Consider the following 26,346-nt stretch of genomic DNA (forward strand, 5'->3'; position numbering starts at 1 on the left):
AAAAAAAAAAAAAAAAAAAAAAAAAAAAAAAAAAAAAAAAAAAAAAAAAAAAAACGATCGGATGAAAATCACACAACGCGCACACTTCAAGACTCAATCATCCGTAGTAAACACAACAATCGCTAATGAATCAACACAAGTTCAATTAACTACAAGATGAAAATTACAATAGATAACAAATTCAAAGCAGTACAGAATCGAAAATTTTGTATCTGATCACAAGTCAAAAGGCACGAAAGAAACCGTAAATCTGTAGAGAAAGTTTCAGTGAAAACGAACCGTGATTTGAGTGGAACGAAGATCGGAGAGTGTCGGCTACCGCCTTGCTCTGCTTCTGCTCTCTTCTCTCTGCTCTCTTCTCTCTGCTCTCTCTGTCATTCATATAAATAACTCTCTCCCTCTAAAGCTATTACTTCCAACTCATTTCGTCTTGTTCTGTTTTTTGGCCCTTTTAAATTTGGTAAAATATATATTTTTTGTCTGGATTTAAAAAATAACTAAAACAAATATTAGCCTTTTTATTATTCGCAGGCATCCCTTTAGCCACCCAAAAAAATCACATGGATCACGATTAAATTATATTAGATTATAGTAATCTATTTTAAATATATATTTAAAAAATACTTTTTTTTTTCTAGTAATAACCCACTAAATTACAAAATTTTAGTTTCAATTTTATGGTTCCCAAGTTCAAATCGCTCTCTTAACGACTTTTGTAATATGCCACATTTATAAAATATTTATTTTTAATTAGTGATTAAGATAATAATATAATAATAATAATAAACAAATAAAATAAAATAAAAATAAAAATATTTATTTTTAATCGATCTCTCGGCAACTCTTTTTCATTATTTTTCAATATTTTTCCATTTTCATTTTTTTGGTTTGGTCGGGACAATTTTAGCTCAGCTAAAATAAAAACATTTTAAATTTATTAAAAAAATTAATGAATTTTCGCGTATCAAACTCATACCCTAAACTTACGACAAAAGACTCCAAAGAAAAAGGAGTCACGCCTCCTACCTTGAAAGCATAGTAAAAAATGACTAAGACTCCAAAAGAAAAAGAAGTTGAGCCTCGATTAAGGGGAAACGTATTTTGTTCAAGGAGAGGTGTTGGATGATGAAAGTCTCACATCGGTTAATTTAGAAAATGATCATGGGTTTATGAAACATTTTGAGTAAGTCCAAAGCAAAGTCATGAGAACTAATGTTAAAGTGGACAATATCATATACTATTATAAGAGTCGTGTTCATCTAACACATTTTAAATAAAATACTTAAATTTGAATGATTCAAATTAATTTTTTTTTTATAGTATAGGAAAATAAAGGTTAATTTAGATACTTAAATTTGAACATTATTCATTAAATTTATATGCTAATATTATATTATAAAAAATATATAATTAACAATTTTATTAGGGGTTTGCATGTAAATTGCTACACAGTCAACTTTGGAATATGACATTTTTTACTAAATAGTTATCATCATAATCTCAATAATATGTAAGAAAAATGACCTTTTTAACCTCGACTTTTATCGACCAATTTTTGACAATTGTACATAATATAAACTTCAACAAAATGTCAAATAAGATTAGAAAATTGAATTTGCAATTAATTAATTAATTTTATCAGAGTTTTAAATATTTGATTTAGTTGATTAATCATTAAAAAAAATAATCAAACCTCACATTAATTAAACCCTAAAAAAGAAACAAAATTTAATTAATCCCACCCAAAATTTTAAATATTTGATTAGATTAATTAATAGAACTTAAATACTTGATTTAATCAATAAATTTAACAACAATTTAAAAATAATTAATTGAATTTCATCAAACTTAGAAACAAATCTATTTATTAATATTAAACTAAAAAAAATCTTCAGATATTCTCGGCAGGAAATTATTAAAATTCCAATAAAATCACAAATAAAATCTTAATATCATTAAAAAAAAAATCTGATAAACGAAATATTTAAGGATTTTTTTTTTTTTTTTACAAAAAAATAAAATAAAATTTGAAAAACGATTGGGATTTATGAATTGATCAAACAAAACCCTAATCTCTTTATAAATACGTTCATTCGCATTCAAACTTTTTCAAAACAGAGCTAGTTCTGTTTGAGTTCGTTCAGCTTCAAATTTTCTCAAATTCATCTCTGTTTTCGATTCTGCTCTTCGATCCTCGCTATGAGAACTTTTCAACTAAAATCATCGGACAACAAAATTTTCAAGGTAAGCGAGGAGATCGCGATACAATCCGCAGTGATTAAGAACTTTCTTGAAGATTTCGGATCTGATAGCGACGAAATTGTGATTCCGCTGCCAAATGTTAGAGGAAGAATATTAGAGATGATGATCGAGTGGATGGTGAAGCACGTGGATGAGGAACTGACGAAAGAAGAAGTCGAAGATTGGGAGAACAAGTTTATGAATGATCTAAATATGGAAGTGACGACGGAGCTTGTAATGGCGGCCAATTACCTCGAAGTCATCGGATTGCTCCATCGAACTTGCCAGAGCATCGCCGATCATATTTCCGGGAAGAGTCCGGAGGAGATTCGGAGGATACTTAACATTACCAGTGATTTTACGCCGGAAGAAGAGGCGGAGATCCGACGACAGAATGGTTGGGTTCTTAATCCATCAACAAACTGAAATCGGACGACGGGATGTTTCGGATTTAAATTCATCGGTACCATTTACTGAACTAATCTATATATATATATATATATATATATATATATATATTATTATTATTATTATTATTATTTTTTTTTTTTTTTGCATTTGTTATTTACAAAAGTTATAGAGTCCAATATAATAAAATTAAAAGTTTATAAAAAAATGTTTAATTGATTTTTTCTTTTTAAATTTTAATTTGATTATAAACCAAAAATTGTTTTTTTTTTTCATTTTCAAATTTTATTTAAATGAAAAAAAAAAGTCTAAAACTATATTTTAAATTTAATCTCAATAACAAAAATAATTATTATGAATAAAATAAATTGTATTTTTATTTTTAAGTTTGTGTTAGTTTTCATGATGGTTCTAAAAAGATTTTACCAAAATTTAAAATATCTAATTCAATTAGTTTTACCATAATTTTTAATATTTGTTTTATTCAATTAATTAATCAAAACGAACATTTAATTGAATTAGTCTGAGAATTTTTTTTTTAAAGAAAAATAGTTGAGAATTAATTAATCAAGGAAATTAAATATTTGTTTTAATTAATTAATCAAATTTTACAGACTATTTATTTAAATGGAGTAAATGTCAAACTAAAAGATCTTATGTTATTTAACATTATCATTAAAGGAAATATTTTACATCATTTATGTTCTATATGTAACATGGTGAAGATTCGAATAAAATCACAATTCATATAAAATATTAATAGGTTTTAAATATACTTTTTAATTAAAAAAAATAGTTTCAATTAAATCGAATCTTGATATAAAATAAATGTAATTTTATTTGGAATATTTGATATTTTTGAAAAAAAAATTTAATTTTCTTTAAATAATACCTCAATGTTATAATATATATGATTCTAATGGTTCGTGGCATAGCACCACAGGTTCTTTATTCCGATAGTGGTGACTTAGAGGATGGTCCCCTTTTCTATAGCTACTTCCTCAAAATATAGTTGAGCGTCGTCAATCAGTGATGTCCAAATCCAAATCCAAACAGGACCGGAGAACAGACAATCAGTTAGTTACCCCTCTGTGCAACACATTAGGGGCACTTCGTTTCTTTCATGTGTTGTCGACTATATATATATTTATTTATTTATATCTAATGTAGCTATTTCCTCCTACAACTGAGTAAATAAAAGGTGGCGTATGAACTTTTTTTGGGTATATATACACGCATACATATGATATATATATATATACATATACATATAAATAAAGGTTTAATATCGATATTAGAATTAGTCAAGTATAAATATTTATAATAATTACAAAAAATATAAGTTAATATCAATAAATACATAAAATTGAAGCCTTATATCAATATATCAATATTAATATCAATAATTTAGTCCATTAATTTTGATAAATTTAATTTTTAATAGGACTAAATTTGAGATTAATTGGAAGCAGCTAAATTAAATTTAAGCAATTAACCGTACGGAATGAAAATGACACAAATAATATTTTAACATTTTTTAAAAGAAAAATCTATGAACTCCATTTATTATTATTATAGTGCCTACCTCTTGACTTTTGACCTATTCTAACGTTGTTGTTGGTCAACTCATAGCCAGACGAAGTCATATCTTTTCATTTGAACTCAACCAACTTGTTACATTAGATGTATTTATAGTCCGTAAACATTCAATTACTCTCCTCACAACTGGGTAAGAATTCAAGAGCAATTCTTCACCATTTTGGAGAATATCGAAATGGGTGGGTCGGAGAAGGAGTTGAAAGATTTTGTGAGGGAGATTTCGGAGCTTCCTGAGTGCAATGGCGTGTGTAAGAAGATGTATGGGGAGCTGATTCGAAGAGTTAAGTTGTTGAGTCCTATGTTTGAGGAATTGAGAGATGGAGAAGAAGAACTTGGATTAGATGTTCTTAAGAGCTTGGAGTTGCTTACAACTGCTTTGGATTCTGCTATGGAGCTTCTTAGGTCGGTCAACCGAGGTAGCAAGCTCTATCAGGTATGCATTTTGTTTTTCCCTGAGGTTTTTGTTCTTAAGTTTTTTGTTTGGTTCTTGGGAATCTAAGACGATGAAACTAGAATTAGAAGTAATAATAACGTGAAAACATCTCTTTAGCAGACTCGTGTTTTAGAACCGTGAAGGGAAGTTCGAAAGGGAAAGTCTAGAACTAGCGGTTTATATGAAATTACATGGCCGATCATCAATTAGAGAGGGGAGAGAGGAAGAAAACATTAAAGGGTAGAAACTTCTCCTAGTAGATGTATTTTAAAATTTTGAAGAGAAAGTCCAAAAAGAACAATTTTGAACTATTACAGATCAATATCAGTTCATATTTGCTCTATTGTTTGAAGAACAACCTCATGTAAGTTTGGGTTTCTTTATTTGATTGGTCGAGTGTTCACTAGGGAATGAGTAATTTTCTTGAATGGTGATATCAACTTTCAAGTAAGCTTTCCCATTTTGTGTCTCAGGCTTTGCAATTGGAGAAAATGGTACTTGAGTTTCAACATAAGACACAAGATATTGCAGCAGCACTCAGCAAGCTTCCCATCGACGAGCTCGGGATCTCAGACGAGGTTTGGGAACAGGTATAGTCATAACCTCTACGAATTTTCACTGTATTGAAATTTCAACGTGCTCTTTGTTTGGAGTTTTTCCGTGGGAGGGTTGGGATTGTCATTTTAGTACCGACGAATAACTGCTTAAGTGATCTATTTCAGACTGAACTTGTTCAATCCCAATTCAAACGAGCGAAGGAGAGATTACATTTAGCTGATGCACAGTTAGACAAGGATTTAGCCATATTACACGAAGAAGAAGACCCTAACCTTGAAATATTGAAAAGACTTTCTGAAAAGCTGCATCTTCGAACTATAAACAATCTGAAGAAAGAGTCTCTAGCGATCCATGAGCTGGTGATCTCGAGCGATGGAGACCCGGGGGGTGTTTTCGGAAAAATGTCATCCATTTTAAAGAAGCTGAAGGATTTTGTACAAACAGAAAACCCAGAAGTTGAAACTTCCCAAGATAAAACAAGTATCATCATTGAACACAAATCTCCTGTCATCCCGGACGATTTCAGATGCCCCATATCTCTTGAAATGATGAGGGATCCTGTCGTTGTCTCGACCGGGCAGGTGAACGCCCAAAGTGACTGCTGCAATGCCAGTGTTTTTTGTTTCTCTCATTGTTATGCTCATCATTCATAGACTGTTTTGTGACCTTTTGCAGACTTATGAGAGATCATGCATTCAGAAATGGTTGGATTCAGGGCACATAACCTGTCCAAGATCTCAGCAGGTTTTAGTCCGTACAGCCTTAACCCCAAATTACGTTTTGAAGAGCCTGATTGCTTTGTGGTGTGATAACAATGGCGTTGAACTGCCAAGCAAGCAAGGTAGCTGTGTAAATAAGAAACCTGGAAACAGTATTTCAGACTGCGATCGGGCGGCCATCGATGCCTTACTGGTAAAACTGGTAAATGGATCTCCAGAACAGAAAAGATCAGCTGCAGGTGCGCTCCGGTTACTAGCAAAGAGGAATTCAGATAACCGAATCTGTATTGCCGAGGCAGGAGCCATTCCATTCCTTGTCGAACTATTATCCTCAAATGATACTAGGACCAAGGAGCATGCAGTTACAGCAATGTTGAATCTTTCAATCAATGATGGTAATAAAAGAAGGATAGTCGATTTACGAGCCTTACCTGCCATAGTAGAAGTGTTGAAGAATGGCAGTATGGAGGCAAGGGAAAATGCAGCTGCAACCCTTTTCAGCTTATCCGTTATCGACGAGAACAAGGTTGCGATCGGAGCAGCCCGGGCAATTCCTTCTCTTATCAGTTTGCTTTGTGAAGGTACTACCAGAGGAAAGAAGGATGCAGCCGCTGCTATTTTCAATCTTTCAATCTATCAGGGAAACAAAGCTAGAGCAGTAAGAGCAGGCATTGTTAATCCACTTATGGGGTTTCTGAAAGATTCTGGAGGTGGCATGGTGGATGAAGCTCTAGCCATTTTGGCCATTCTTGCAACTCACCATGAAGGGAAGATGGCAATAAGGCAAACTGAGCCGACAGCAATTCTTTTAGAGTTCATCAGAACTGGTTCTCCACGAAACCAGGAGAATGCTGCTGCTGTGTTGTGGTCGCTTTGCAGTACTGATTTTGAGCAGTTGAAGGTAGCTGGGGAACATGGTGCAGAAGTGGCATTAATGGAAGTATCTGAGAATGGCACAGAAAGAGCAAAGAGGAAAGCAGGAAGCATTCTAGAGCTCTTTCAACGCTTTGATGGACCATCTGCTAATCGATAAACAATCTTGCCATCAGTCCAGAAGCCTATTTGGTTTTCACATCATACAATCTCTTTTTTCATATCATAATATTATTGTATTTTTTATGAACTTTTCCTGTAGAATTCTGTTTCTCTAGCTTGAATTTTTGGAGATAAACATGAAACTCCGTTGTAAGATAAATCATGACATAACTGATTAAAAACACAAATCAATCCACAGGATTAAAAATGGATAACCAAAAATTGATAGGAAAAGTCAAATTCTTCCAGTATCCGATCTCCATCGTCCACTGATAAAAAAAAAAACCCTAAGAGTGAAAGGAACTCACATTTTTTCAGGATGTTTATGAGCTCCTAGTGAGATTGTTCCCTGAGAAGCTGACCACGAGAACTTGATGAGTCGGATTAAAAGAAATAGGTAGTGAGTTATGAAGCAATGATCAGAACAAGAACCTGAGCGCTCGGAGATTCAGAGGAGCATTATCCACATTCGGAATCTGTGCCATCGAAGTAGAAAATTTATCTTTTCGAAAACTAAAATTTCAAATAGTTATTGGTCGGGATCTAAACATTTAAAATAGACCAGAGAAATAAACGAAAGGAGAAAAAAACAAAACTTCAGATTCAATTTGTATAATATTAACCATCAATAATGTTCACCACATACATATGATATATATAAGATCATACAGAGTTGAATAAAATGCTAAGACAAATCCAGATTGGATTTAAGGCAACAAGAGGAACAGTGATATCAAAAAGAAAACAAAGAACAAAAGGAACAAATCGGGAATCCATATCTGCCTGCTAGCTAGAGCTGCTTGCCTATGGCCTTTCTGACGTAGCACCAGTCTGCATGAAAATACAAGGTGTCTTTAATGATGGGGGCAATCGAAGTATAACCATATTGATGAAAATAAAATCATCAGTTCAATCAAGCTCAGGATTTTCTACATCATTTGGGTTCAATCACTTTCATATAAAATGGAAACCATACAGGAAAATTGGCCAACAGATTTATAAACTGAGCGACGAAGATCAATCCACTTTTGTAGCTAAAGAATTGAAAATCAATTCATTAACAGTTTGAACCTATGCAATCTTGCTCTAATTAGTTTTAGAGGCTCAAACAGAGAGGGTTGGTTTCATTGGTCCCGGATCATTGACCACCGAGGGCGTTAGAAATTCAGATGAATGAACCTACGAATTCTTCCTTACCAGTGCTTCATGGTCCCCCATGATCTCTTCTACTAACTCTTCTACTGGTTTATTGGCCGCGTTGGGAACAAGAGCAGCAAAAACAGCTGGTTCAAGTCCTGTACCAAAAGAAAATGAGAAGACTGGTTGAAGTACAATCTATAAGAAAGAAACCTTCTAAGTTCTAACTAATTCACGAGATGACTCTTTCCAAAGCGAGAGAGGAAAGGGGAAGAGATTTGAATTTCATCTGACTTCTCTGATTGTGGTGTAACTATTTCATTGATAATTATCCAACGATATTAGACCCATTCTTCTTGCACAATGACAATATGGAGAGACTACAAGAATTTGCAATCTTTTAAATATACTTCTGGATTTTAAAAGATTCTAACTTCTTCAAATGAAAAAAAATAAGAGGGAAGTCCTTCAATACCAGTTTCTGGAAAAGCATCTATGAACATCATCGTTTCCTCTCCGCTAAGACCGGATAAGAAACAGATTCGAGGCAATGATTTGGCTATCTGCATAAATAATATACACAGACTGAGTACCATGACAATTGTTGCCGAGATCCACGCTCCTCCGATAAACATAAACACAATTTAGCATAATTCAAATCTATAAAAGAATGCAGACTCAACCTTGCAAGGGTACCAAGAAATATGGTTTCCTACATCAAAACCTACCTTCTTTTTGAGAACACAATCTGGCAAGCATACAATATCTCAAAACAATTAAAAATTTTAGGAAATTCAGAACTTGACCTTCACTTTTGCCAAATCTGGTTGGTTTGTATGAACTGCTTCCCACAGGGACCGATTAAACATATCTTCAGTACAAAGAATAACCTATAATAACAAAAACTGTTCCGCAGATTATTTATGCAGGCAGTTTGGCACCATGAGTTGGCAGAGATTATTAAATATACATTCAAAATGTAGGACATCTTCCATGGCATGGCAGAACCTCTTAACTTTCCACAATTAGTTTTCCAATACATTGAGCAGAGATTCTCACATTTTATTCTACTGTTCTTAGCAATATCGCCCTTTAACTTTCCTAAAAGAATGTGAATGTGATGGGAACTGAATTACCTGCATGAATTCACCGTCCAATTTTTTCAAAAGCTCTTGAATCTGTAATCAAATGTAAGCAACAAAATTAATGAGTTAGGAACAGTTTTCGATATTAGCATTCAAAAGCTAAGGATAAGCAAGGAGAGTAAAGTTTTGAGATTTTTAGAGTCATAGTGATCGAATACAAGAACTTGGAATGAAATTTTTGAGTGTTTCTTCATATAAAATAACTTAAGCCTCTTAAACTTTAACCACCCATACGGTTAGAATTGACATTTAAAAGAATCTACCTGCGAATGTCGTGATAATTTGTAAGTAAACTAAACAACACGAACTAAAAAAGTTCGCCAAATTAGAAACATCAATTTGGATTAACAATGAATCAAAATTCATCTTTCTTACAATCAAAAGAGCTTGAAACTGCCAATAAAAAACTGAAATAACTAGTTATAGTAGGTGCGAAAGAGCTAAATGAGAGACGTTAATCTTATATATTCAAACTAAGACGTTCAATAGTTTTTCCACAATCGACTTTAGACAAAATACCAATTGCCTCCTTAACTGGTTTGCTATCCCTTTCAAATTTAAGAACTCTACGCACCACCAATGACATTCAATTTCTCTTCGGCTAACAGGTAATATACTTTCAACTGGCAAGAATTGAACTGCAGAAAGAGGGGAAAACTCAAAGCTTACCTTCACTGCATCCTCCAATTCAAAGCCCAGTAACAGCAATGCCTGTAATAATGAACAGTCTGAAATTCAATTCGTTTTCTTAGACAATAAACAGACGTAGACAATCAAAGAAATTCTCTGAAAAGAAGCAACAAAAATCACGTCATGTCCCCTTCGAGAAAAGAACACTCAAGTAAAAGAAATCTTCAACAATGATGCTGAAACTAACCGGAACTTACAGGTGGACCATAAGTGGGATCATCAGCATTCAACGGAACAAACTTCGAATCCTCGATTAACTCGTTGGGAGCTCCTGTAGAAGTGAAATTAATTCCAGATTTGTAGAAATTCTCGGCAATTTCTAAGCAGGAAAAACGCGAATGAAAGTAGTAAAAGCCAAGCAAGACGCACTTCAAGCGGCAAAGGATCCTCAGGACACCCAATTCGAAGATCAAACCATAAAACATTTGCTATTTAAACACTCTTTTCAAAATTTTGCACCATCCTAGTTCCTCCATGAACAAAACACTTGGAAACAGCAGGAATCAAGACGACTGACAACAATCTAACACAGATAACAGCTGAAAACAACGTCTAGTACCTCTAATAACTCGATAACAACATGAACAAACTCAAATTTAGAGAATCGAAAAAATAACGGTGAGCATACCTTCAGAAGATGCTCTCAGAGTCCGTCGGAGCTTCAACTTGAGGGGATTACTGATAGAAGAAACGGATAGTGGCGAAATTCTTGAAGGCGAGCCAATAATGAAATGGAAAAACGTGGATGGGAGCGCGCGGGAGTTCAAAAATGCGTAGGGAGAGAAGGTTAGAGATGAAGCCATTGGAGCTCTCCGGTTTCTGTCTTATCCGCAAGCCCCTGCGCGTCTGTAATTACATTCCTGCGGTCGTCACCATAGCCCATCCCAACAGCGTCGGTCCTTAATTTTTTTCATAATCGACGTTATTAATTAATGTTTTATTTTTTAATTATTTTTTTAATCTTATTTTTCAATATAATTTTTATTACATATTTTACTAACAAAAATTTTAAAAATTTAAATTTGATATTATAACATGTCTTTAATAATATATATTTATATAAAGCGAAACGATAAAAATTATAATCATAAATACATATCATATTATGAATTATATGAATTATAAATTGATGTATAAATATAGTTCAATTTATAGAATTAATTTATATAATTTATAGATTCGTGACCAAAAAAAACATATATTAAACCTATAGTTAATTAATTCTATAAATTGAAGTATTCGTCTATAAATAAAAACAAGAAAAATGTGGAAATCTAAAACAGTACGGAATTAAAAAAACATGAAATGCAACCTATAAGAATAAAATCTAGGCCTGAGTGACGACGGCCGAAACCATAGTATTCATTCCACACATGCCATGGCCGCGGCACAGCCGATAATAACCCTGCTCCCCCCACCGTTCTCCCCAGGAGTTCTTGATAATCCAGTACGGCAATTTCCGAAACCGCAGAATCGAGAAGCCTTCGTCGCCGTACCCGACCAGAAGAACGCCGTGGTTCACGAATCTCTTCCCGCAGATCAAGGGACAGGATACGCCGCCGATGTAAGTCTGCATGAACACGGCGTTGAGTCCGACGGCGAGCGGGCCGCGGTGGACCAGGTGGGCGGCGATCTGGTCCTCGTCGATGGGAATGGTGGTGAAATTGGAAACTCTGACCGCGATTTTGTGGGACTGGAAGTTGCATTCGCCGCGGTGGCCGGTGTACGGGTATGAAGATTCCTCCTCGAGGCCGCCGGATTGGATTAGGTATTTGTAGGCGTTGGTCATTAGGCCGCCATTGCAGCCGTTGTTGCAGGCGGTCTTGTCCGTTGGATCGCACTGCGGAAGATGAAACGTTCAGATTTGGATTAGGGTTTAGGGGTAGGGAGGGAATTCGGGAGGAAATTACTGACCGTGTGGTCGCAATCCACGAGCTGTTGCTCACTGAGGCTAAGTAGCTTTCCGGTGGCTATGAAGTTCGCGCCCTCCACTGCCCCACACGTGCTGAATGCCCAGCACGATCCGCACGTGCCCTGCCCAACCATAAACAGTTACGAATATTAAATATATTTTTTAAAAAAAATTACCCAAATTTTCACTCAAATTTACCTGCATCTTAACCGCAGTAACAGCCCCCTTCTCCCGCCAATCAAACCTCTCCGGCAATCCCTCCGCCGTCATCTCCTCCGCCTGATTCATCTCCAGCAACTCCGCTCCCCCTACGCCGCCTCTCACACCCATAAACATCAGCTCAAACTCCTCCTCCGACAAGTCCGAGAACTGCGTCACGCCATGCATGGCAGTCGGATCCAACGCCTGGTGTTCCGCCGCCCTCACCAAATTCTTAGCAAAAATCCCCAACCGGTGCAAATACTCCTTCCTCGTCGGATAGCTTTTCCCGTACTTCTCCATAAACATCACGAACTTCCTCTCGCTCCCCGCCGGGAGACTGTTGATAATCTCGCCGTCGGTGATTTGGCGTAGGAATTCCGGTCCCTGGCGGAGAGCGGTGGCGCAGGCTAGCAATGTGAGGCTAAATGCGCATGTTAGAAGGAGGGATACCGACCTTTCCATTTTCTTTCACTGTGTTGCTTTGATTAGCCTTCTGCCGTCTGCCAGCCTCTTTTCTAGCTTCGTCTTCGTGACGGTTTACAGATTTCAAGTAAGTGCAAAATTACCATTCTGTCCATGAAAATATATGACTTACGAATTCCTGATTTAAAAAAAAAAAATATTTGTTATCTCCTAAGCTTACTGGAAATTGATAAACCGACATGAGGGTATAATTGTAAATGAGGATGTGAAAGTATAGGTGGCAAGTCGATATAGGTGTCTCCTTATAAAAGCGACACGTAATGACCATGTATGAATCGTGGCATCCGCCTCTTCGTGTATCATGGAGGAGTCAGAAATCTGCATTGGTATTGCACCTTACGACGCCGTATTAACGATGAATGATATGTGTGTTTGTTTTATGTAATTACTCTATAAATTTAATATTAAACTATTATTTATTTCTTCGCAATTTAATTTTTTTATGAGATATTAAAAAATAATATATAAATTATTTGTATTATAAAAGGTAAAACTTATTTACTTATTGGATAATTTAATTTATTCATACTGTTTGCTAGACAATAAATTAAAATTTTATATCTTTAAATATTTAAATATGTCACAACTTATTTAACACAAAAATATAATTTAAAAAATAACGTTGTGTGAATAATTGTAAATCTATAAACTAAGCTCTAACAGTTAAACATAATTAAATATTGTAAATATTGTGGACTTGAGGGACTAGGGAACAAAAATATAATAAATCACCTCGGAAATGGTAGGTACACATTAATTAATTTAATATGATCATTCAAGTCGACAATATTGACTATATTTAGCTTTTAAATATATTATTTAAATCATCACATTTATTATTTCAAAGTGGCTTCGCCATAAAAACAAATATTTTAATTGCATAATAAAATAATAAAACAAAAATTATCCATGCAACCAAAAAATAAATAAATTAAAAGCTAAAACGACGACGTATTAATCATCTATTTGTTCATCGCAGCATTCGCCACCTCAAATTGCAATTAATTTAATATAATATTGTTTAAAAAAATAAAATGACTAATTTTGGTATTTTATTTAGCTGACGTGGTCCCCGCCTTCTAATTCCATTTTGCGGGATTGGATAAGAAGAATAACCACGTGGCTCAATCTTAGTGGCAGATGTAGGTAGTGTTTGGTAATTGCAGACATACCTAATGTATCGTCAAAATATCGCGATACGATTGTTAAACAGCGATATATTTTGTTCCAATATATCCGGAAACACGACAAAATGAAGATCCATTTTTAGAATCCGACCCGCTAACTCCTTGAGTTGACCGTTCCAAAATATCTCTGATATTTTTCCCGCCGCCTAAATATCTATTTACTTAATCTTTAATTTGATTATTATTTTTTTAAATTCCACAATTTATAAAATTAATAAAAAAAACCGATATTATAATGCACATACTATTTATTTTTGGTATATCATGGAAAATAATTAAAAGGCAGATATAATAAAATATAATAAAGTTTTGAATTAAATTAATTTCCATATATATATATATATATATATATATGTATTTTTCAATAATGCAATATTATTTCAACTTTCACCTAATAGAGAAGGCTATTAATGTATATTCATTGAATTTTGCAGTTTATAATTTAATATTTATGGGAAAACCATACTTTAAGATTTTGTTTTATATTTTAAAAAAAAGAGATTTATAAAAGTTTTGAAATTAAGTTGGAAATTTAAATTAAATTGCAATAAATAATAATTATTAATTAAAAATATTAAATATCGCTGTCCGTGTCTCCGAATTCCTCAACTAAAAGCAAAGAAAATTTGGATAAAAGAAATTGAGAAGGGAAAATAAAGGCACCAATCCAGAAAGAAAATCCAGTGGGAAAAAGCGCATAAGAACAGGAAAAGGGGGGCGGATGATATCTTCTTCGTGTATTTCACCAGATTTTACTTTCTTTGGACGGCATCTCCAATCCATTTGCTCCACTAAACATTGCAAGACTGCAGTTCATCGAAGAATTAGAACAGCTTGTTGGATTTTCTCGCTGTTTTTGAATGGTGAAGGAAAGGGTTGAAGGTAGAGTGTACGGAAGCTGAGACAATGGGCATTTTGTATGAGGATTCTGTGGTTATTACTCATGGAGAAAAGTCTGGCGATCCTCATGTTATCACTGTGAATTGTCCTGATAAGACTGGACTTGGATCCGATCTGTGTAGGATCGTTTTGCTTTTTGGTTTGAGCATTTCAAGAGGAGGTAAACACTTGAAGAATTCTTGTATTGTTTAGATTTGCTTGGTGATTTCACTGAAAAACTTGTGTGTTCTGAGATTTGTAGTGATTTTGATATAATCCAACATGGATTAGGGATTGTTCAAGTTTTTTTCCATTTGATCTGTTGATCCGTTTAGTACTCTTGATTAAGTTCTTCGATGTTTTTGTGGGAGCAGATTTCTCGACGGATGGGAAATGGTGTTATATAGTGTTCTGGGTTGTGGGAAAGCCGAGTACCAGGTGGCCTTTGTTGAAGAAGAGGCTGTTGGAAGTTTGTCCTTCCCATTTTTCCACTACAGGGATACGTTTTTACCAGCAAGATAAGGAGATTCAGAAACCTCCAGATGTTTTCCTGTTGAAATTTTGGTGTTCTTCTCATCCTAAGGGCTTATTGCATGGTAATTGTTTGAAATCTTTTGAATTCACGTTGTTTGATGCATATATGCTTGTTGAAAGATCATTGGATCTTCTTCTGTTGGTCTTGTTCCTGAAGTGCCTGCAATATGTGTTCGTTAATGTTCATGTTTGCCTATAAGTTCCTGATTAATCTGTATGGATTTATAGATAAGACTTTAGTTCTTGGGATGTATAAGAAACGAAGGCGATTTTCCAATAGCTAAATATTCCGGTCGTTGAAGAACAGTAGCTTGGGGATTGTTATCTGGTTCAAGCTCTTTGTCTCGAGGACCATCTTTAATGGTTTGCATGTCAGCAATAGCAACAGTTGAATCAGGAAGGCTAACTTCAATGGTAGGGGTTGGGTAGCATTAGTTCTTGGAAAATAGGATATTCTCGGTTACGGGTTGACACCAGATTCCTTATTCGTCACTTTGCATTTGTGACGATCATGACCTTGTGCAATGCATGTAGAACTCAGGTCTTCAAAAATCAACGTTTTCTTGCTAGTGATCTATACATGCACAGTTGATCCTATCAAAACATGATTTGGGAGGTTTTCCTTGATAAGACCGATTTCTACCCAAACCCGGGGGGGCGTGAGACAAGCTTCATAGGACTTTCAAGGGTCAAGCCAATTCCGAAAGTCGAGACGATAGAAAATAGACGAAACTCAAAGAAGACAGCAGATGGAGTCGCGATACCGGTGCATGCATTGGATCACCATATCGACTTTTTAAGTGCTTAACAAAGTGTTTCTAAGTATTAGGCATTTAGAAAGTCAATCCAAACAGAATTCGAGTCATTTGACTGGATTACAATTTACTTTCAGCTTTGATGAACTTTGATTCATGTTTCATTATAGTTACATTTGCACCCTATGCCAATTGACCTGTTTCATTATGTTCTTCTTCTGTAGATGTGTCTGAGCTCCTTTGTGATCTAGAACTAACAATAAGAAGGGTGAAGGTTTCGACTGCGCCGGATGGAAAAATGATGGACCTCTTCTTTATAACCGATACAAGGTTCGTCATTCATGATATTGTATTACATTGTGTCGTAGCCATAAATATCCTTTGAATATGTATGAATCTAGAATTCAATATCTGGAACTTGAATGGATTGCTTGAATCTTGTGGTGTGATCCTGTTTCTACCTCATGCTCAGCTTATATATAGCTCTTACTTGTTTAGACAATCTTGTTCAAACCGTTATGATTTTTCTGTCGAAACTCTTACAATCAGAGAACTTTTTCGCACGAGAAAGAGACAGGAGGAGACGATGCACCGCTTGAAAGCCATTTTGGCAGATGTCCTAATGAGTTGTGAGATCGAATTAGCTGGCCCGGAGTTTACTGCATGCTCACAAGGCTCACCATATCTACCTTCCTCCATTGCTGAAGAATTGTTCAGTTTGGAGCTGCCATTTGGACCTCCTAACCGACACCTTCCCTCGAACTCAGTTGTTGTCGATATGGACAATGCCATCAGCCGTTCTCACACCGTTCTTCAGCTTCTTTGTCTAGATCACAAAGGTCTTGTTTATGATATCATGAGAACTTTGAAGGATTACAGCATTCAGGTATTCATTCCCCTTTACGTTCCAGTCCTGCATTGCCCAGTCTTCACTTATTTGACGAACAGCATTTGATTGACTTCTCAGGTTTCTTATGGACGCTTCTATATCAATTCAAAAGGAAAATGTGATGTTGAGTTATTCACAATGCAATCAGATGGCAGTAAGATAGTCGACTCAAACAAGCAAAATGCTCTATGTTCCCGTCTAAGAATGGAACTCACACGCCCTCTTCGAGTCACCGTAGTGAGCAGAGGTCCCGACACAGAGCTTCTAGTAGCCAACCCAGTGGAGTTATCTGGCCGTGGTCGCCCCCTCGTCTTCCACGATATTACATTGGCACTCAAACATCTCAACACGAGCATATTTTCGGTACTCATTCATTATCAAACTCTTACCAATGATAGCTTGACATTGTGTTCTTACTACTAACTGATAAACTCGTTCATAGGTGGAGATAGGAAGGCACATGATCCACGATCGGGAGTGGGAAGTTTATCGAATTTTACTCGACGAAGGTGACATCGTTTCGGTGCAACAGACCAAGATCGAAGAGGGCGTTAGAAATATACTGATGGGATGGTAGAACTTGAAACTAAGAGTTTGTACAGTCTGGGGAGGGTGTAAATGAGAGTTGATGGTGGTGTTTTTATAACGTTAAAATTTGCCAGTTTTAAGTTCTAATCCATAAACTCCATTTTCTTACCTATTTCACATTCTATAATAAATGTAATTAAAATGTTATAATTCTCGATTAGTTCATATTTTATTAAAGAGGTAAATATATAAAAATATGAAGTAAAATAGATTAAATTTTATAATTTAGGGGTGAAAAAAAATAATTTAAAAGTATAAGGGCATAATTGAAATGATATTTATAATTTTTATAAGATGAAAAAATAACTTAGATGCATCGTGTAATTTTGGAGGAGAATTTATAAAAAAATATATATATTATACTCAAAATTTTATTAAATTTTCACTTAAGCCCTTCAAGTTTAGTTAAATTAATGGATGAAGAAGTTTCCTTCATCTAAGCCAAACATATACGAAATATATATATATAGCGTATATTTACGAGTTACTTTCTAGGGTTATTGAGGAATCTTTAGAAACGAAATCTATCAGAATATTTCACTCCAACCGCGCGAACCAGGTATTTCCCTCTCTCCACCTTCTCAATTTTCTCCTAATTCTTACTATCAATTGTTCCTTACGGTAGGAAACACTGGATTCTCTTCGTTTTCGCTGATTTTCGTCTAACATTTTGCTTCGATTTGCCAAACTACTCTGGGTTTTGTTGTGCAGGAGGATTTTTTTTTTTTTTTTTTCTGAAATCCGGAGATTGGTATGGCTGGGAGAGAGGAGTACCGAATATTTGTGGGAGGGTTATCGTGGGACATCACGGAGCGTCTGCTTGAGAATGCCTTCAGTCGATTCGGCAAAATTATCGATTCTCAGGTTACCATTTTTATGTATATTACTTGATTTGTGGTTTGATCTGTATGGCTGAAAACTGAAGCAATTGGACTTCGTTTTAACCTAACACGTTGGAATAAGAAATCCATTTGTTTCCTAATATGAGAAGAAAATAGATTAGATTGGTATCATTCTGGTTCATTGTTCATATGGAGGATATAATTTCTCAAATTCCACTCCCTTCCCTCTAATTAACATTTCCTTCTGATGATAGCATGAAAAAAAAAAAAAAAAAAAAACCACCGATGAATTGTAAGATTAACTTTTATCATCGAAAGCCATAATGTTTTGTTTTTTCAGCATTGTTTTGTGGCACCTGTAATTTTTCAGCAACCTCTTCTCTTTCTGATGATGTTTCTTTTCCCCTTGTGAATGAGGATGCTGTTAATAAACTTTTTGGGAAGCGGGTTCTCTATCCACGTAACAATGCACCAAGATGCTGAAGGTCATAGGCTTGTATGTGCTTAACTATTATCTGATTTAAGATCTGCTAGCAAAGAAATAGTGCTACCGTCTGGAAATTGGGAATATGGTCGCCTGCCTAGCTGATTGGGGTTTGGTAGGATTTTAATATGCAAATGCAGCGACTAATTGTTTCTGTGGGATAAAAGAACTTGTCACTTTTTCGCGACAGATAAATGATTTAAAACCGGAGGAACTTTTAACAAGTGCTGTGCTGACGCCTGCTTCAGTAGACCTTTCTTGTTTTATTGTTCGTTGATGTTTTTGATGACGAAACTGAAGTCACTAAAATGTTTCAGCATCTGACTAATAAACGTTCTAGTATTTGCATGGAGAATTTTATCTTGCTTGGGATGATTATGAAACCCTACATCTTATCCTTGGCTTACCGCAATTACCAATAGTATGACTAAAATTTATGATGAAGGTTATGTGGTTATTTGAGATGATGTACATGGGGCAGAAGGTTTGGTATAGATTGCCATATTGACTCAGATAATGAGTTTGCTAAATCTAATCTCAGAAAATCTTCAGAAGCTGTATGTTATTGGATGGAAAGTTATGTTGTATGAAGATGGTTTCTTACTTGTGGCTGCTTCTTTGCAATGCTTTCTTCGTTTTCCTATCTATAACTGCAATTATTATCAAAGTGAGAGATAGCTGGTTTTCTCATTTGCTAGTTTCACCGGTGTTGAGAGTTGTCAGTTTGATTCTAAGATGGAGAATACGTAAAAGTGGTGCATCCTTTTTGGCTAAGATTTATGGTAGTGTGGAAAAGTACAATTTTTGGAAATCAATAACCATTTCATCCTTTTGAGTGGACACTGCATTGTTGAATTTCATTTTGCTGGGATGAAGTTGTCAGCGTCCCTTACTTTTCCAGGCACGCTCCGAAAGTTGTTTGTACTGGTTTCTGTTTAGCAGCTAATGTGGCTAGAATGGCACTAGCGATGCCAGGCTTAGCAGCTCAGACATTTTTTTTGAAGAATTGACCAATCTGCATCGGTAGTCTTTAGTTTGACATGTATTCGGCATTGCATGATGTCAGCTGAATTGTAAATGTCAGTATGAGGACCTATTCTGATCAGTTGTCTTCTCTGGCGAACTTGTTAAGATACTATGTGGTGGACAGAACAGTGGACATTGATGTGGATATTTTTGTCATTCAAAGCTTCCAGAGCTCTTAAGGCCTCTGATGTTGGACTCCGTTTTCTGTTATGACCTAGCATTATGAATGTCTGTTTGTTGGGTATAATACTGGATCGGAGCAATTGGATTTGAAGTTAAATTTGAGTTCCTATAGGTGCAGTGTTGCAGGTTGGGGTTTTTTTTTTATGAGCTATTTAGATGAATGGATTTAGGTTGTGGCAACCTGTGAAATTATGGAGCTGTAGTTTTCCATTCATTTGTTTACATCCTTTTCTCGTTGTTTGAAGTTGTTCCTGAAGATTGGTCAAGAATGCTCTGCTATTTTGTTTTCCTTTTTTATGGTGTTGATGTGCTAGTTCCCTCATATTAATACTCATTGACAGTCTTTGTCAATCCTTGAATATGAATATGTTCCTAGTTAAGTATGGTTGCCGTGCAAGATTTATCGTCATCAAGTTTTCCAGTACAGCCTCTTGTCCACAAACTGAAGGGATCTCAATCACGGAATAAGTTGGCATCTCCATTGCTTGAAATTTTACTGTTTTAGTGAACCTTGCCTTCGTCTCCTAAAGCATTCATCCTGGAAGATGTGTTGTTTTAAGTATTCGTCTTTCTTTTTTGAGATTTATGCCACTCTCTCTTTCACATCACATCCTAATATGATTGATCATGTGACCGCTTTGTTGAGGTTAACAAATCCCATAGTTGGAAGTAATACACATATCCAGTGAAGTGTTTGTACTGGGGTTTTTTGAGTTAACATGAATTTTGAGTGCCATTTTGGATGCCGGACTGCACAGAAGAAGTCCATTTAGCCACTTTTTTAATGGAATTGTTTCTTTAAATAAAAGGGGACTAGAGAGGTCTAAGATATTCCCACTTCAGAACATAGAGATAAAGACGTACAGGCTCTTTTGTTTTGTTAAGGAATTATGTAACATGTTGCAATGAGTTCATCATAAATGGAAGAAAAATGTAAGTGTTCCGACTGTTTAGTTATATATTTTAAAACATATTTATGCTGTTATTATCAATTGCTATAAGTTTAAACTTTGAACATTCTCTTTGATGTACTTTTTAGAGTGTATACCGTCGCCAGCTTGTACCCTTAACTTATTCTATTATTCTGCATTCTCTTAATGCAATGTAGGCTTGTAACCATGTTTGATGATAATTTGGAGTTTGAAACCTCCAACTTGTAGATCTGTCAACTGTATGGTATCGAATTTATACATCTTGACACTGTCACAATTGTATTTGTGGGCTTCAAGCCCAAGAGTGGGTATAGTATTCCATGCTCTTAGATTAACTCCAAGGTTGTCAACTAGGATCTTAAATACCAAAACAAAGCCTCCTTATATTAGTGGTTAGGCTATAGCCTGATAGCCTGTCATCTTTGAATATGAAGTGGGAATTTTGGCGGTTTATTTATCTTTAATTGTGATGGTCTTCATCCTTGTTTCTGATGCCGATTTTTGTTACATTAGACAAATTTACTACATAATCTAGGTTTAGACTAAGCTGATGGCAGGTAGGCTTGAAGTTGTCACTTGTATACATTATTAGTATGAGATGTTCTTTACTAGCTCTGGTTTAATGACTTGATTTAAGTTTTATTGGCTGTTCAATTGATTGGCGTAAACTACCTCTTTGATGTTTCTGTAGATCATGTTGGAAAAGAATACTGGCCGCCCACGTGGCTTTGGGTTTATTACATTTTCAGATCGTCGGGGAATGGATGATGCCATCAGAGAGATGCATGGACGGGAATTTGGAGAACGAATCATTTCAGTGAACAAGGCTGAACCTAAAATGGGAGAAGATATAGACCATGGTTACAGGGGGGGAGGAGATAGATCTGCGAGGCAAGATGAATGCTTCAAATGTGGGCGTCATGGACACTGGGCTAGAGATTGTCCTTCAGTGGGTGGTGGCCGAGGAAGGGGAGGAGACTCGTTTCTTACACGTTCTCGGCTTGGGGATAGTGATCGTGGGGATCGCTTTGCTGGAGATAACAATCGATATGTGGATGATCGTTATGAAGGTGGCGGGCGCTTTGGAGATCGGGATCGTTTTGATAACAGCAGGGACAGCAAATATGGAACTCGTGATCGCTATGTCAGTGAAAGGTACTGACTGATATTTTCTCTGGATTTTTGTGGCATTATTTTCCCTGCATAAAATATTCTTAAAATTTATGCTTTAAAGTAATGATCAATAGGAATTGATAAATGGGCAGAATGGAGATCCTATGTCATTTCTTTTGCTTATTAATCGGAGTCACTGCTCAATTATTTTCTTGCACCATCATATAGTTGATCGATCCTCTCATTCCTGATCTTATATGTAAATTTGGTCTTATATGTAAATCTGCAGATACCCACCTGGTGGAGATCGCTTTGGTAGCAGTAGGTACAATAACGATTCTGATCGTTTTCCCATAAATGGCTATGGCAAAGATAGGGGGTATTATAGAGATGGTGGACCTCGTGGGGTTGATAAGTATGGAAGTGGCGGTCCAGCACGTGACGAGGGAAGAAGCTACAGGAACAGACCAGCTCCTTATGATCGCCCTAGCCGAGGTGGGCGGCCATCCTCATTTGATCGTTATTGAATGTTTTGTTGTTAGATAGCGCACATTTTCTGGTTTATCTAGTAAAAGTGTACTACATGCTGGGTGTTGTGCTGTTAGTTATCTAGGATTTAGTTGCAGTACCGTGGCCCGACCGACAGACAGATTGTTGCGGTTTCGTCTAGCTTTCATGTATCTGATTTTTTGTTCAGAGACAAGATAAATGCTCTGAAGAACGATGAATGGACAGAGACAGATTTAAGTTGACAATTTTGTGATTCCTAAAATGTTGAGCTGATTGTCGGACTGAGCTGACATACGAAGGTTGAGTCGGGGGACCCCGAGGCTCGTTTGAATCGTAAGCCACAAAACAGATTAGTAAATACAATTCTAGAAGCAAGAGGCTCCTCTCCATGTTTGTGTATTGAGCAGCACCTAGTTCTCTGCCGGATAGAGCTATCATAGAGGAAGTATGAAGCTTGAAATTGGCCTCTCCATAAGCACCCAGAACCCTCCTGTCGGATTTATGTCATTTACGTCTTCTATCAATCAGAAATTCAAATAATATCTCGTTTGGATGAACTGTTATTATGAAGCTTGAAATTGGCACCAAGAACTCTCCTGTCGATCTGAACATTGGTCAATTAAGATTTACGTCATTTATGTCATCTATGGATCAGAAATTCAAATAATATCTCGTCTGGATGATCGGGCAATAAAGCAGCTGTCATTTTTGGATAAACTCCCACAAGTCCAATGGTGTGATAGATGAATTCCAAATCATTGACAATGGGCAAATATGATGACCATAAAACAAATATTGAATGTATTGATATCATCTTTATCTTTTGGTTGAATCTTGAATATGCTTCTTGGAACGAAATTAATTGAAAACTATACTCTCTGGCTGTCCATCTTCTGGCATCATATTCACAAGTCAACCTCCATGTTCTTGGGAAAGTAAAAACATTTATATTTAATTATACATAGCTTTCTATGTAACGTTACATAATTTCCATTCCTATTTAATATGTAATATTGATGTGATTTGATGGACTTTTTGAAACTGACGTTAACGTAACATTGTAATATTATTATTGGTCTGTCATGTGACCCATTTCATTAAAATATATGATATAACCTATTCAAATTTTGATTTTCTAATACATCGAGAAGATTTGAATCTTTAGCTTCACTAAAAGTATAGATTAATTTCTACTTAAGACTAGTAACGTAAATACGCGACAGACGTTTACTCTCGCCCTCGACCAAGTCAACTAACTAAACTTGAGTCATTGTTGGCACAGATAACATTTGTTTCGGCCTCCGACCCCACTCTTGAAAAGCAATTTGAGAAAACACTATTATTATAAGTTAGCAAATAAACAACGAACAACAACGACAACGATAAGCATGACCATGGCACTATGTTCATGTTGGATATTTAAATTTTGTTATGTGAAATGCAGATCTTACACGGTAAATATTGCATCACATTATATAATAGTTTTTGTTATATGAGATATCGGGCCAGACTTCAAATCTTGAAAATAGAAAATTACTAATTTGAAAAACCTAATTAACCTTTTCTTTTTAGGCTTATTGAATGCATTAATGAAGGTTAAATTTGGCAGGTAAGCACATATCCTCTTGACTCATAGTAGCCATTTTCATATTATCCAACTATATGTCTTATTAGTTTAAAACATATAACAATATAATTAATTAAAAAAAATCCAAAAAAATCGAAAACTTGAATCATGGCACAAAATACTCCAACAATATTAATATTTGAATAATATTTTAATTAGGCTTTAGGCTTTGGTGATTTGAAAATTATTATTATTATTTTATGCATCCCTGCCAAACTATTGACCAACTATTTTGTCCTATGTGACCATATGTTCCATTTTTATTTTTTTATTTATACGAATCTTTTCTGCTTCCGACATCTATTTGGGTTAGTTCAATTTTTTTAATTCAACATATAAATGTAAGAAATATAGTATTTAACATTAAAAATATATGTATTACCAAGCTATGGTTAAGTTAATTGATTAAAAAAAAATGATATGAAAAGATTGTGTAGTTAATATAGAATAATACTTTATATTCGAATATTTTGAATTTCATAAGTCTTTATAAGTTAATATATATGAATTATATAATAAGGTTTAAATGTCATTTTCTTTGACTATTGAATTTATTTGTCTTATAAAGACCATTCAAATGTAAAGCGTATAATTTTAAAACTGTTCAACTTTTTTATTTGTACCAAATCAATCCCGAAATTTTTAAAAATATATGATAAATTTTTTAGCTTTCGATTTTATGGTGTTTTTTAGTATCAAAAAGTGTTTGTAAGTCTATTGATATAATAGATCGAGTTAATCGTGTAGAAGAAAAAGTAAAATAGAAGCTGATATGTAGTCTCGTTGTTTGATGTCTCGATGCATCTCCTTCTCTCTTTAGCATTGTCCCACTTGGAAAGAAAGAGTTTAAAGCTTCGATCTGACTTGTGGGCCTCTTGACATAAAATGAGGAGGCGAGTCACTTTCAAATTCAAAGTGACTTGTGAAGATTTGTTTGAAATTTTTGCGGTTGAACGGAATTAGTCTGAAACTTTCTATACAATAAACTCATGACCGACCGAGTCAAAAAAAATAATAATACTAATAATAATATAGCATATGTTGTGAATAAATTTATAAATATTAGAATATAAAGGAGCTCATAACCTTGAAGTCACGGGTTCAAATCCTGTCTCCGCAAAATCAAATTTTTTTGTCTAAAAAATTTAGGTTTGATCTTGGTAACTATTAATATTAGCTTTTTTTTCCTTCTGGGAGGAAAAGAAGGGGGAGGATAGAACCACTATACTATCACGGTCAACTATACTGTATCAAAGCTAGCCACATGACAAGGATCGGGGGGCCAAGCCTTTAGGTTGTTTAAGTAGGTTGGGCTAGGTTAGGTTGATCTTTTGGAGTGATCTTCAATCAGGGTTCTCGCTCCCTTCATACGCCTTGCAGCTTCATCTAAGTGGGTTTGGGCTAGGTCGTTGCGCTCCTGCCCCACCTCTTAGCACACTAACATCTCTTTTTCCTCCGACCCGGGGATTACCCGCGATTGGTAATGACATAACCAGAAGAGGGGTAGGGAAAAGAAGGTTACGCGCGGGTTAGCGCACCGCAAACATGTGATAATTCTTTCTTTTCATTTTTTTAGTTATTAGGTTTCATAAAGTTTCAATATTTTAAATATTTTAATCCTTGTACGATAATGTTCGTATTGGACCTTGTGCTTACATTATATTATTTTTAATACATATATTAATTAATAAATAAGTCTAAGCTTAGTTTTGTTTTATCCCATAAATCTATTTTTTTAAAAAACATTAAATTTCACCAGTGGAGACATAAATATATATTTTTGGAAACACAACTTGGCTTCTTTATAATTACTGTCGTAAGTATATATTATAAAATTTAATCTCATCATGTCCGATGATAATCTAACCCAGGTTGACTTACGTTGACATTTTTTTGGTCAAGTCAACCGACCAACTTAAAAATATGGTGACAATCTTATGGTACTCTACTTTTAAGATTGTTATAAAAATTAAAAATATTCGACATTTATAATTTATGTTAGTAATGTGGGTTCGTTTACGTTGTAAATTCTATTCTAGTTGTTCGGGTTTCCAACTTAACCAACTCGAAATATCGAATTGATCTAAAAGATTTATTTAACATAATCGGTGTTGAAGATTTGATTTAGAACCGAGTAATATTTAGTGTAAAAAGAAAAGTCGAAAGTACACGTGGGATCGGATTTAAAGTATCCCGGGGCTGTGGGACATGGGATAGTGACATGAATTAAATTAAT

At 35.1% G+C, this 26,346-nt stretch overlaps 7 protein-coding genes and 1 long non-coding RNA gene across 13 annotated transcripts in view; 4 read left to right on the forward strand and 4 right to left on the reverse strand.

The window, feature by feature from the left end:
* Positions 1–435, reverse strand: part of LOC111488542 (amino acid transporter AVT1C-like) — a 7,593-nt gene extending 7,158 nt beyond the window's left edge. The window contains exon 1 of the mRNA XM_023136330.1: positions 280–435. The gene's annotated coding sequence lies outside the window, so the exon portion shown is untranslated. The remainder of the gene's footprint in view (positions 1–279) is intronic.
* Positions 436–2,179: 1,744 nt separating this feature from the next.
* Positions 2,180–2,710, forward strand: LOC111486777 (S-phase kinase-associated protein 1-like). Its single transcript, XM_023133984.1, has one exon. It carries the CDS (start codon positions 2,200–2,202, stop codon positions 2,665–2,667), a length of 468 nt encoding a protein of 155 aa, XP_022989752.1. The 5' UTR covers positions 2,180–2,199; the 3' UTR covers positions 2,668–2,710.
* Positions 2,711–4,419: 1,709 nt separating this feature from the next.
* Positions 4,420–7,221, forward strand: LOC111487040 (U-box domain-containing protein 14-like). The gene is made up of 4 exons (XM_023134259.1): positions 4,420–4,681; positions 5,155–5,271; positions 5,404–5,820; positions 5,915–7,221. The coding sequence occupies exons 1-4, from the start codon at positions 4,424–4,426 to the stop codon at positions 6,989–6,991; spliced, it is 1,869 nt and encodes a 622-aa protein (XP_022990027.1). The 5' UTR covers positions 4,420–4,423; the 3' UTR covers positions 6,992–7,221.
* LOC111487049 lies at positions 6,501–7,418 on the reverse strand. The gene is made up of 3 exons (XR_002718975.1): positions 7,302–7,418; positions 6,719–6,863; positions 6,501–6,591 (listed from the first exon to the last, which is right to left on the reverse strand). It is a non-coding gene; the product is annotated as an uncharacterized LOC111487049 (long non-coding RNA).
* Positions 7,419–7,579: 161 nt separating this feature from the next.
* LOC111487032 lies at positions 7,580–10,847 on the reverse strand. The gene is made up of 8 exons (XM_023134247.1): positions 10,594–10,847; positions 10,163–10,236; positions 9,945–9,986; positions 9,267–9,308; positions 8,937–9,020; positions 8,606–8,693; positions 8,191–8,288; positions 7,580–7,824 (listed from the first exon to the last, which is right to left on the reverse strand). Exons 1-8 carry the CDS (start codon positions 10,766–10,768, stop codon positions 7,798–7,800), a joined length of 630 nt encoding a protein of 209 aa, XP_022990015.1. The 5' UTR covers positions 10,769–10,847; the 3' UTR covers positions 7,580–7,797.
* A 315-nt stretch (positions 10,848–11,162) lies between these two features.
* Positions 11,163–12,682, reverse strand: LOC111482910 (probable cysteine protease RD19D). The gene is made up of 3 exons (XM_023128945.1): positions 12,076–12,682; positions 11,880–11,999; positions 11,163–11,805 (listed from the first exon to the last, which is right to left on the reverse strand). The coding sequence occupies exons 1-3, from the start codon at positions 12,538–12,540 to the stop codon at positions 11,293–11,295; spliced, it is 1,098 nt and encodes a 365-aa protein (XP_022984713.1). The 5' UTR covers positions 12,541–12,682; the 3' UTR covers positions 11,163–11,292.
* Positions 12,683–14,394: 1,712 nt separating this feature from the next.
* LOC111487229 (ACT domain-containing protein ACR10-like) lies at positions 14,395–17,501 on the forward strand. The gene is made up of 6 exons (XM_023134569.1): positions 14,395–14,808; positions 15,002–15,223; positions 16,141–16,246; positions 16,466–16,802; positions 16,884–17,168; positions 17,248–17,501. Exons 1-6 carry the CDS (start codon positions 14,655–14,657, stop codon positions 17,380–17,382), a joined length of 1,239 nt encoding a protein of 412 aa, XP_022990337.1. The 5' UTR covers positions 14,395–14,654; the 3' UTR covers positions 17,383–17,501.
* A 396-nt stretch (positions 17,502–17,897) lies between these two features.
* Positions 17,898–22,745, forward strand: LOC111496986 (glycine-rich RNA-binding protein RZ1C-like). Of its 6 annotated transcripts, none has more exons than XM_023147619.1 (4): positions 17,898–17,952; positions 18,105–18,257; positions 21,552–22,015; positions 22,263–22,745. In XM_023147619.1, exons 2-4 carry the CDS (start codon positions 18,147–18,149, stop codon positions 22,498–22,500), a joined length of 813 nt encoding a protein of 270 aa, XP_023003387.1. In that variant the 5' UTR covers positions 17,898–17,952; positions 18,105–18,146; the 3' UTR covers positions 22,501–22,745. The 6 variants fall into 6 exon arrangements, with proteins under 6 accessions (XP_023003387.1, XP_023003707.1, XP_023003626.1 ...); XM_023147939.1 differs by lacking the exon at positions 17,898–17,952 and adding an exon at positions 18,910–20,861 and having other exon boundaries at positions 18,128–18,834; XM_023147858.1 differs by lacking the exon at positions 17,898–17,952 and having other exon boundaries at positions 18,128–20,861.
* The last annotated feature ends 3,601 nt before the right edge of the window (positions 22,746–26,346 follow it).

Source organism: Cucurbita maxima, unplaced genomic scaffold (genome assembly GCF_002738345.1).
Source record: "Cucurbita maxima cultivar Rimu unplaced genomic scaffold, Cmax_1.0 Cma_Scf00001, whole genome shotgun sequence".
In the NCBI taxonomy this organism is placed as follows: domain Eukaryota; kingdom Viridiplantae; phylum Streptophyta; class Magnoliopsida; order Cucurbitales; family Cucurbitaceae; genus Cucurbita; species Cucurbita maxima.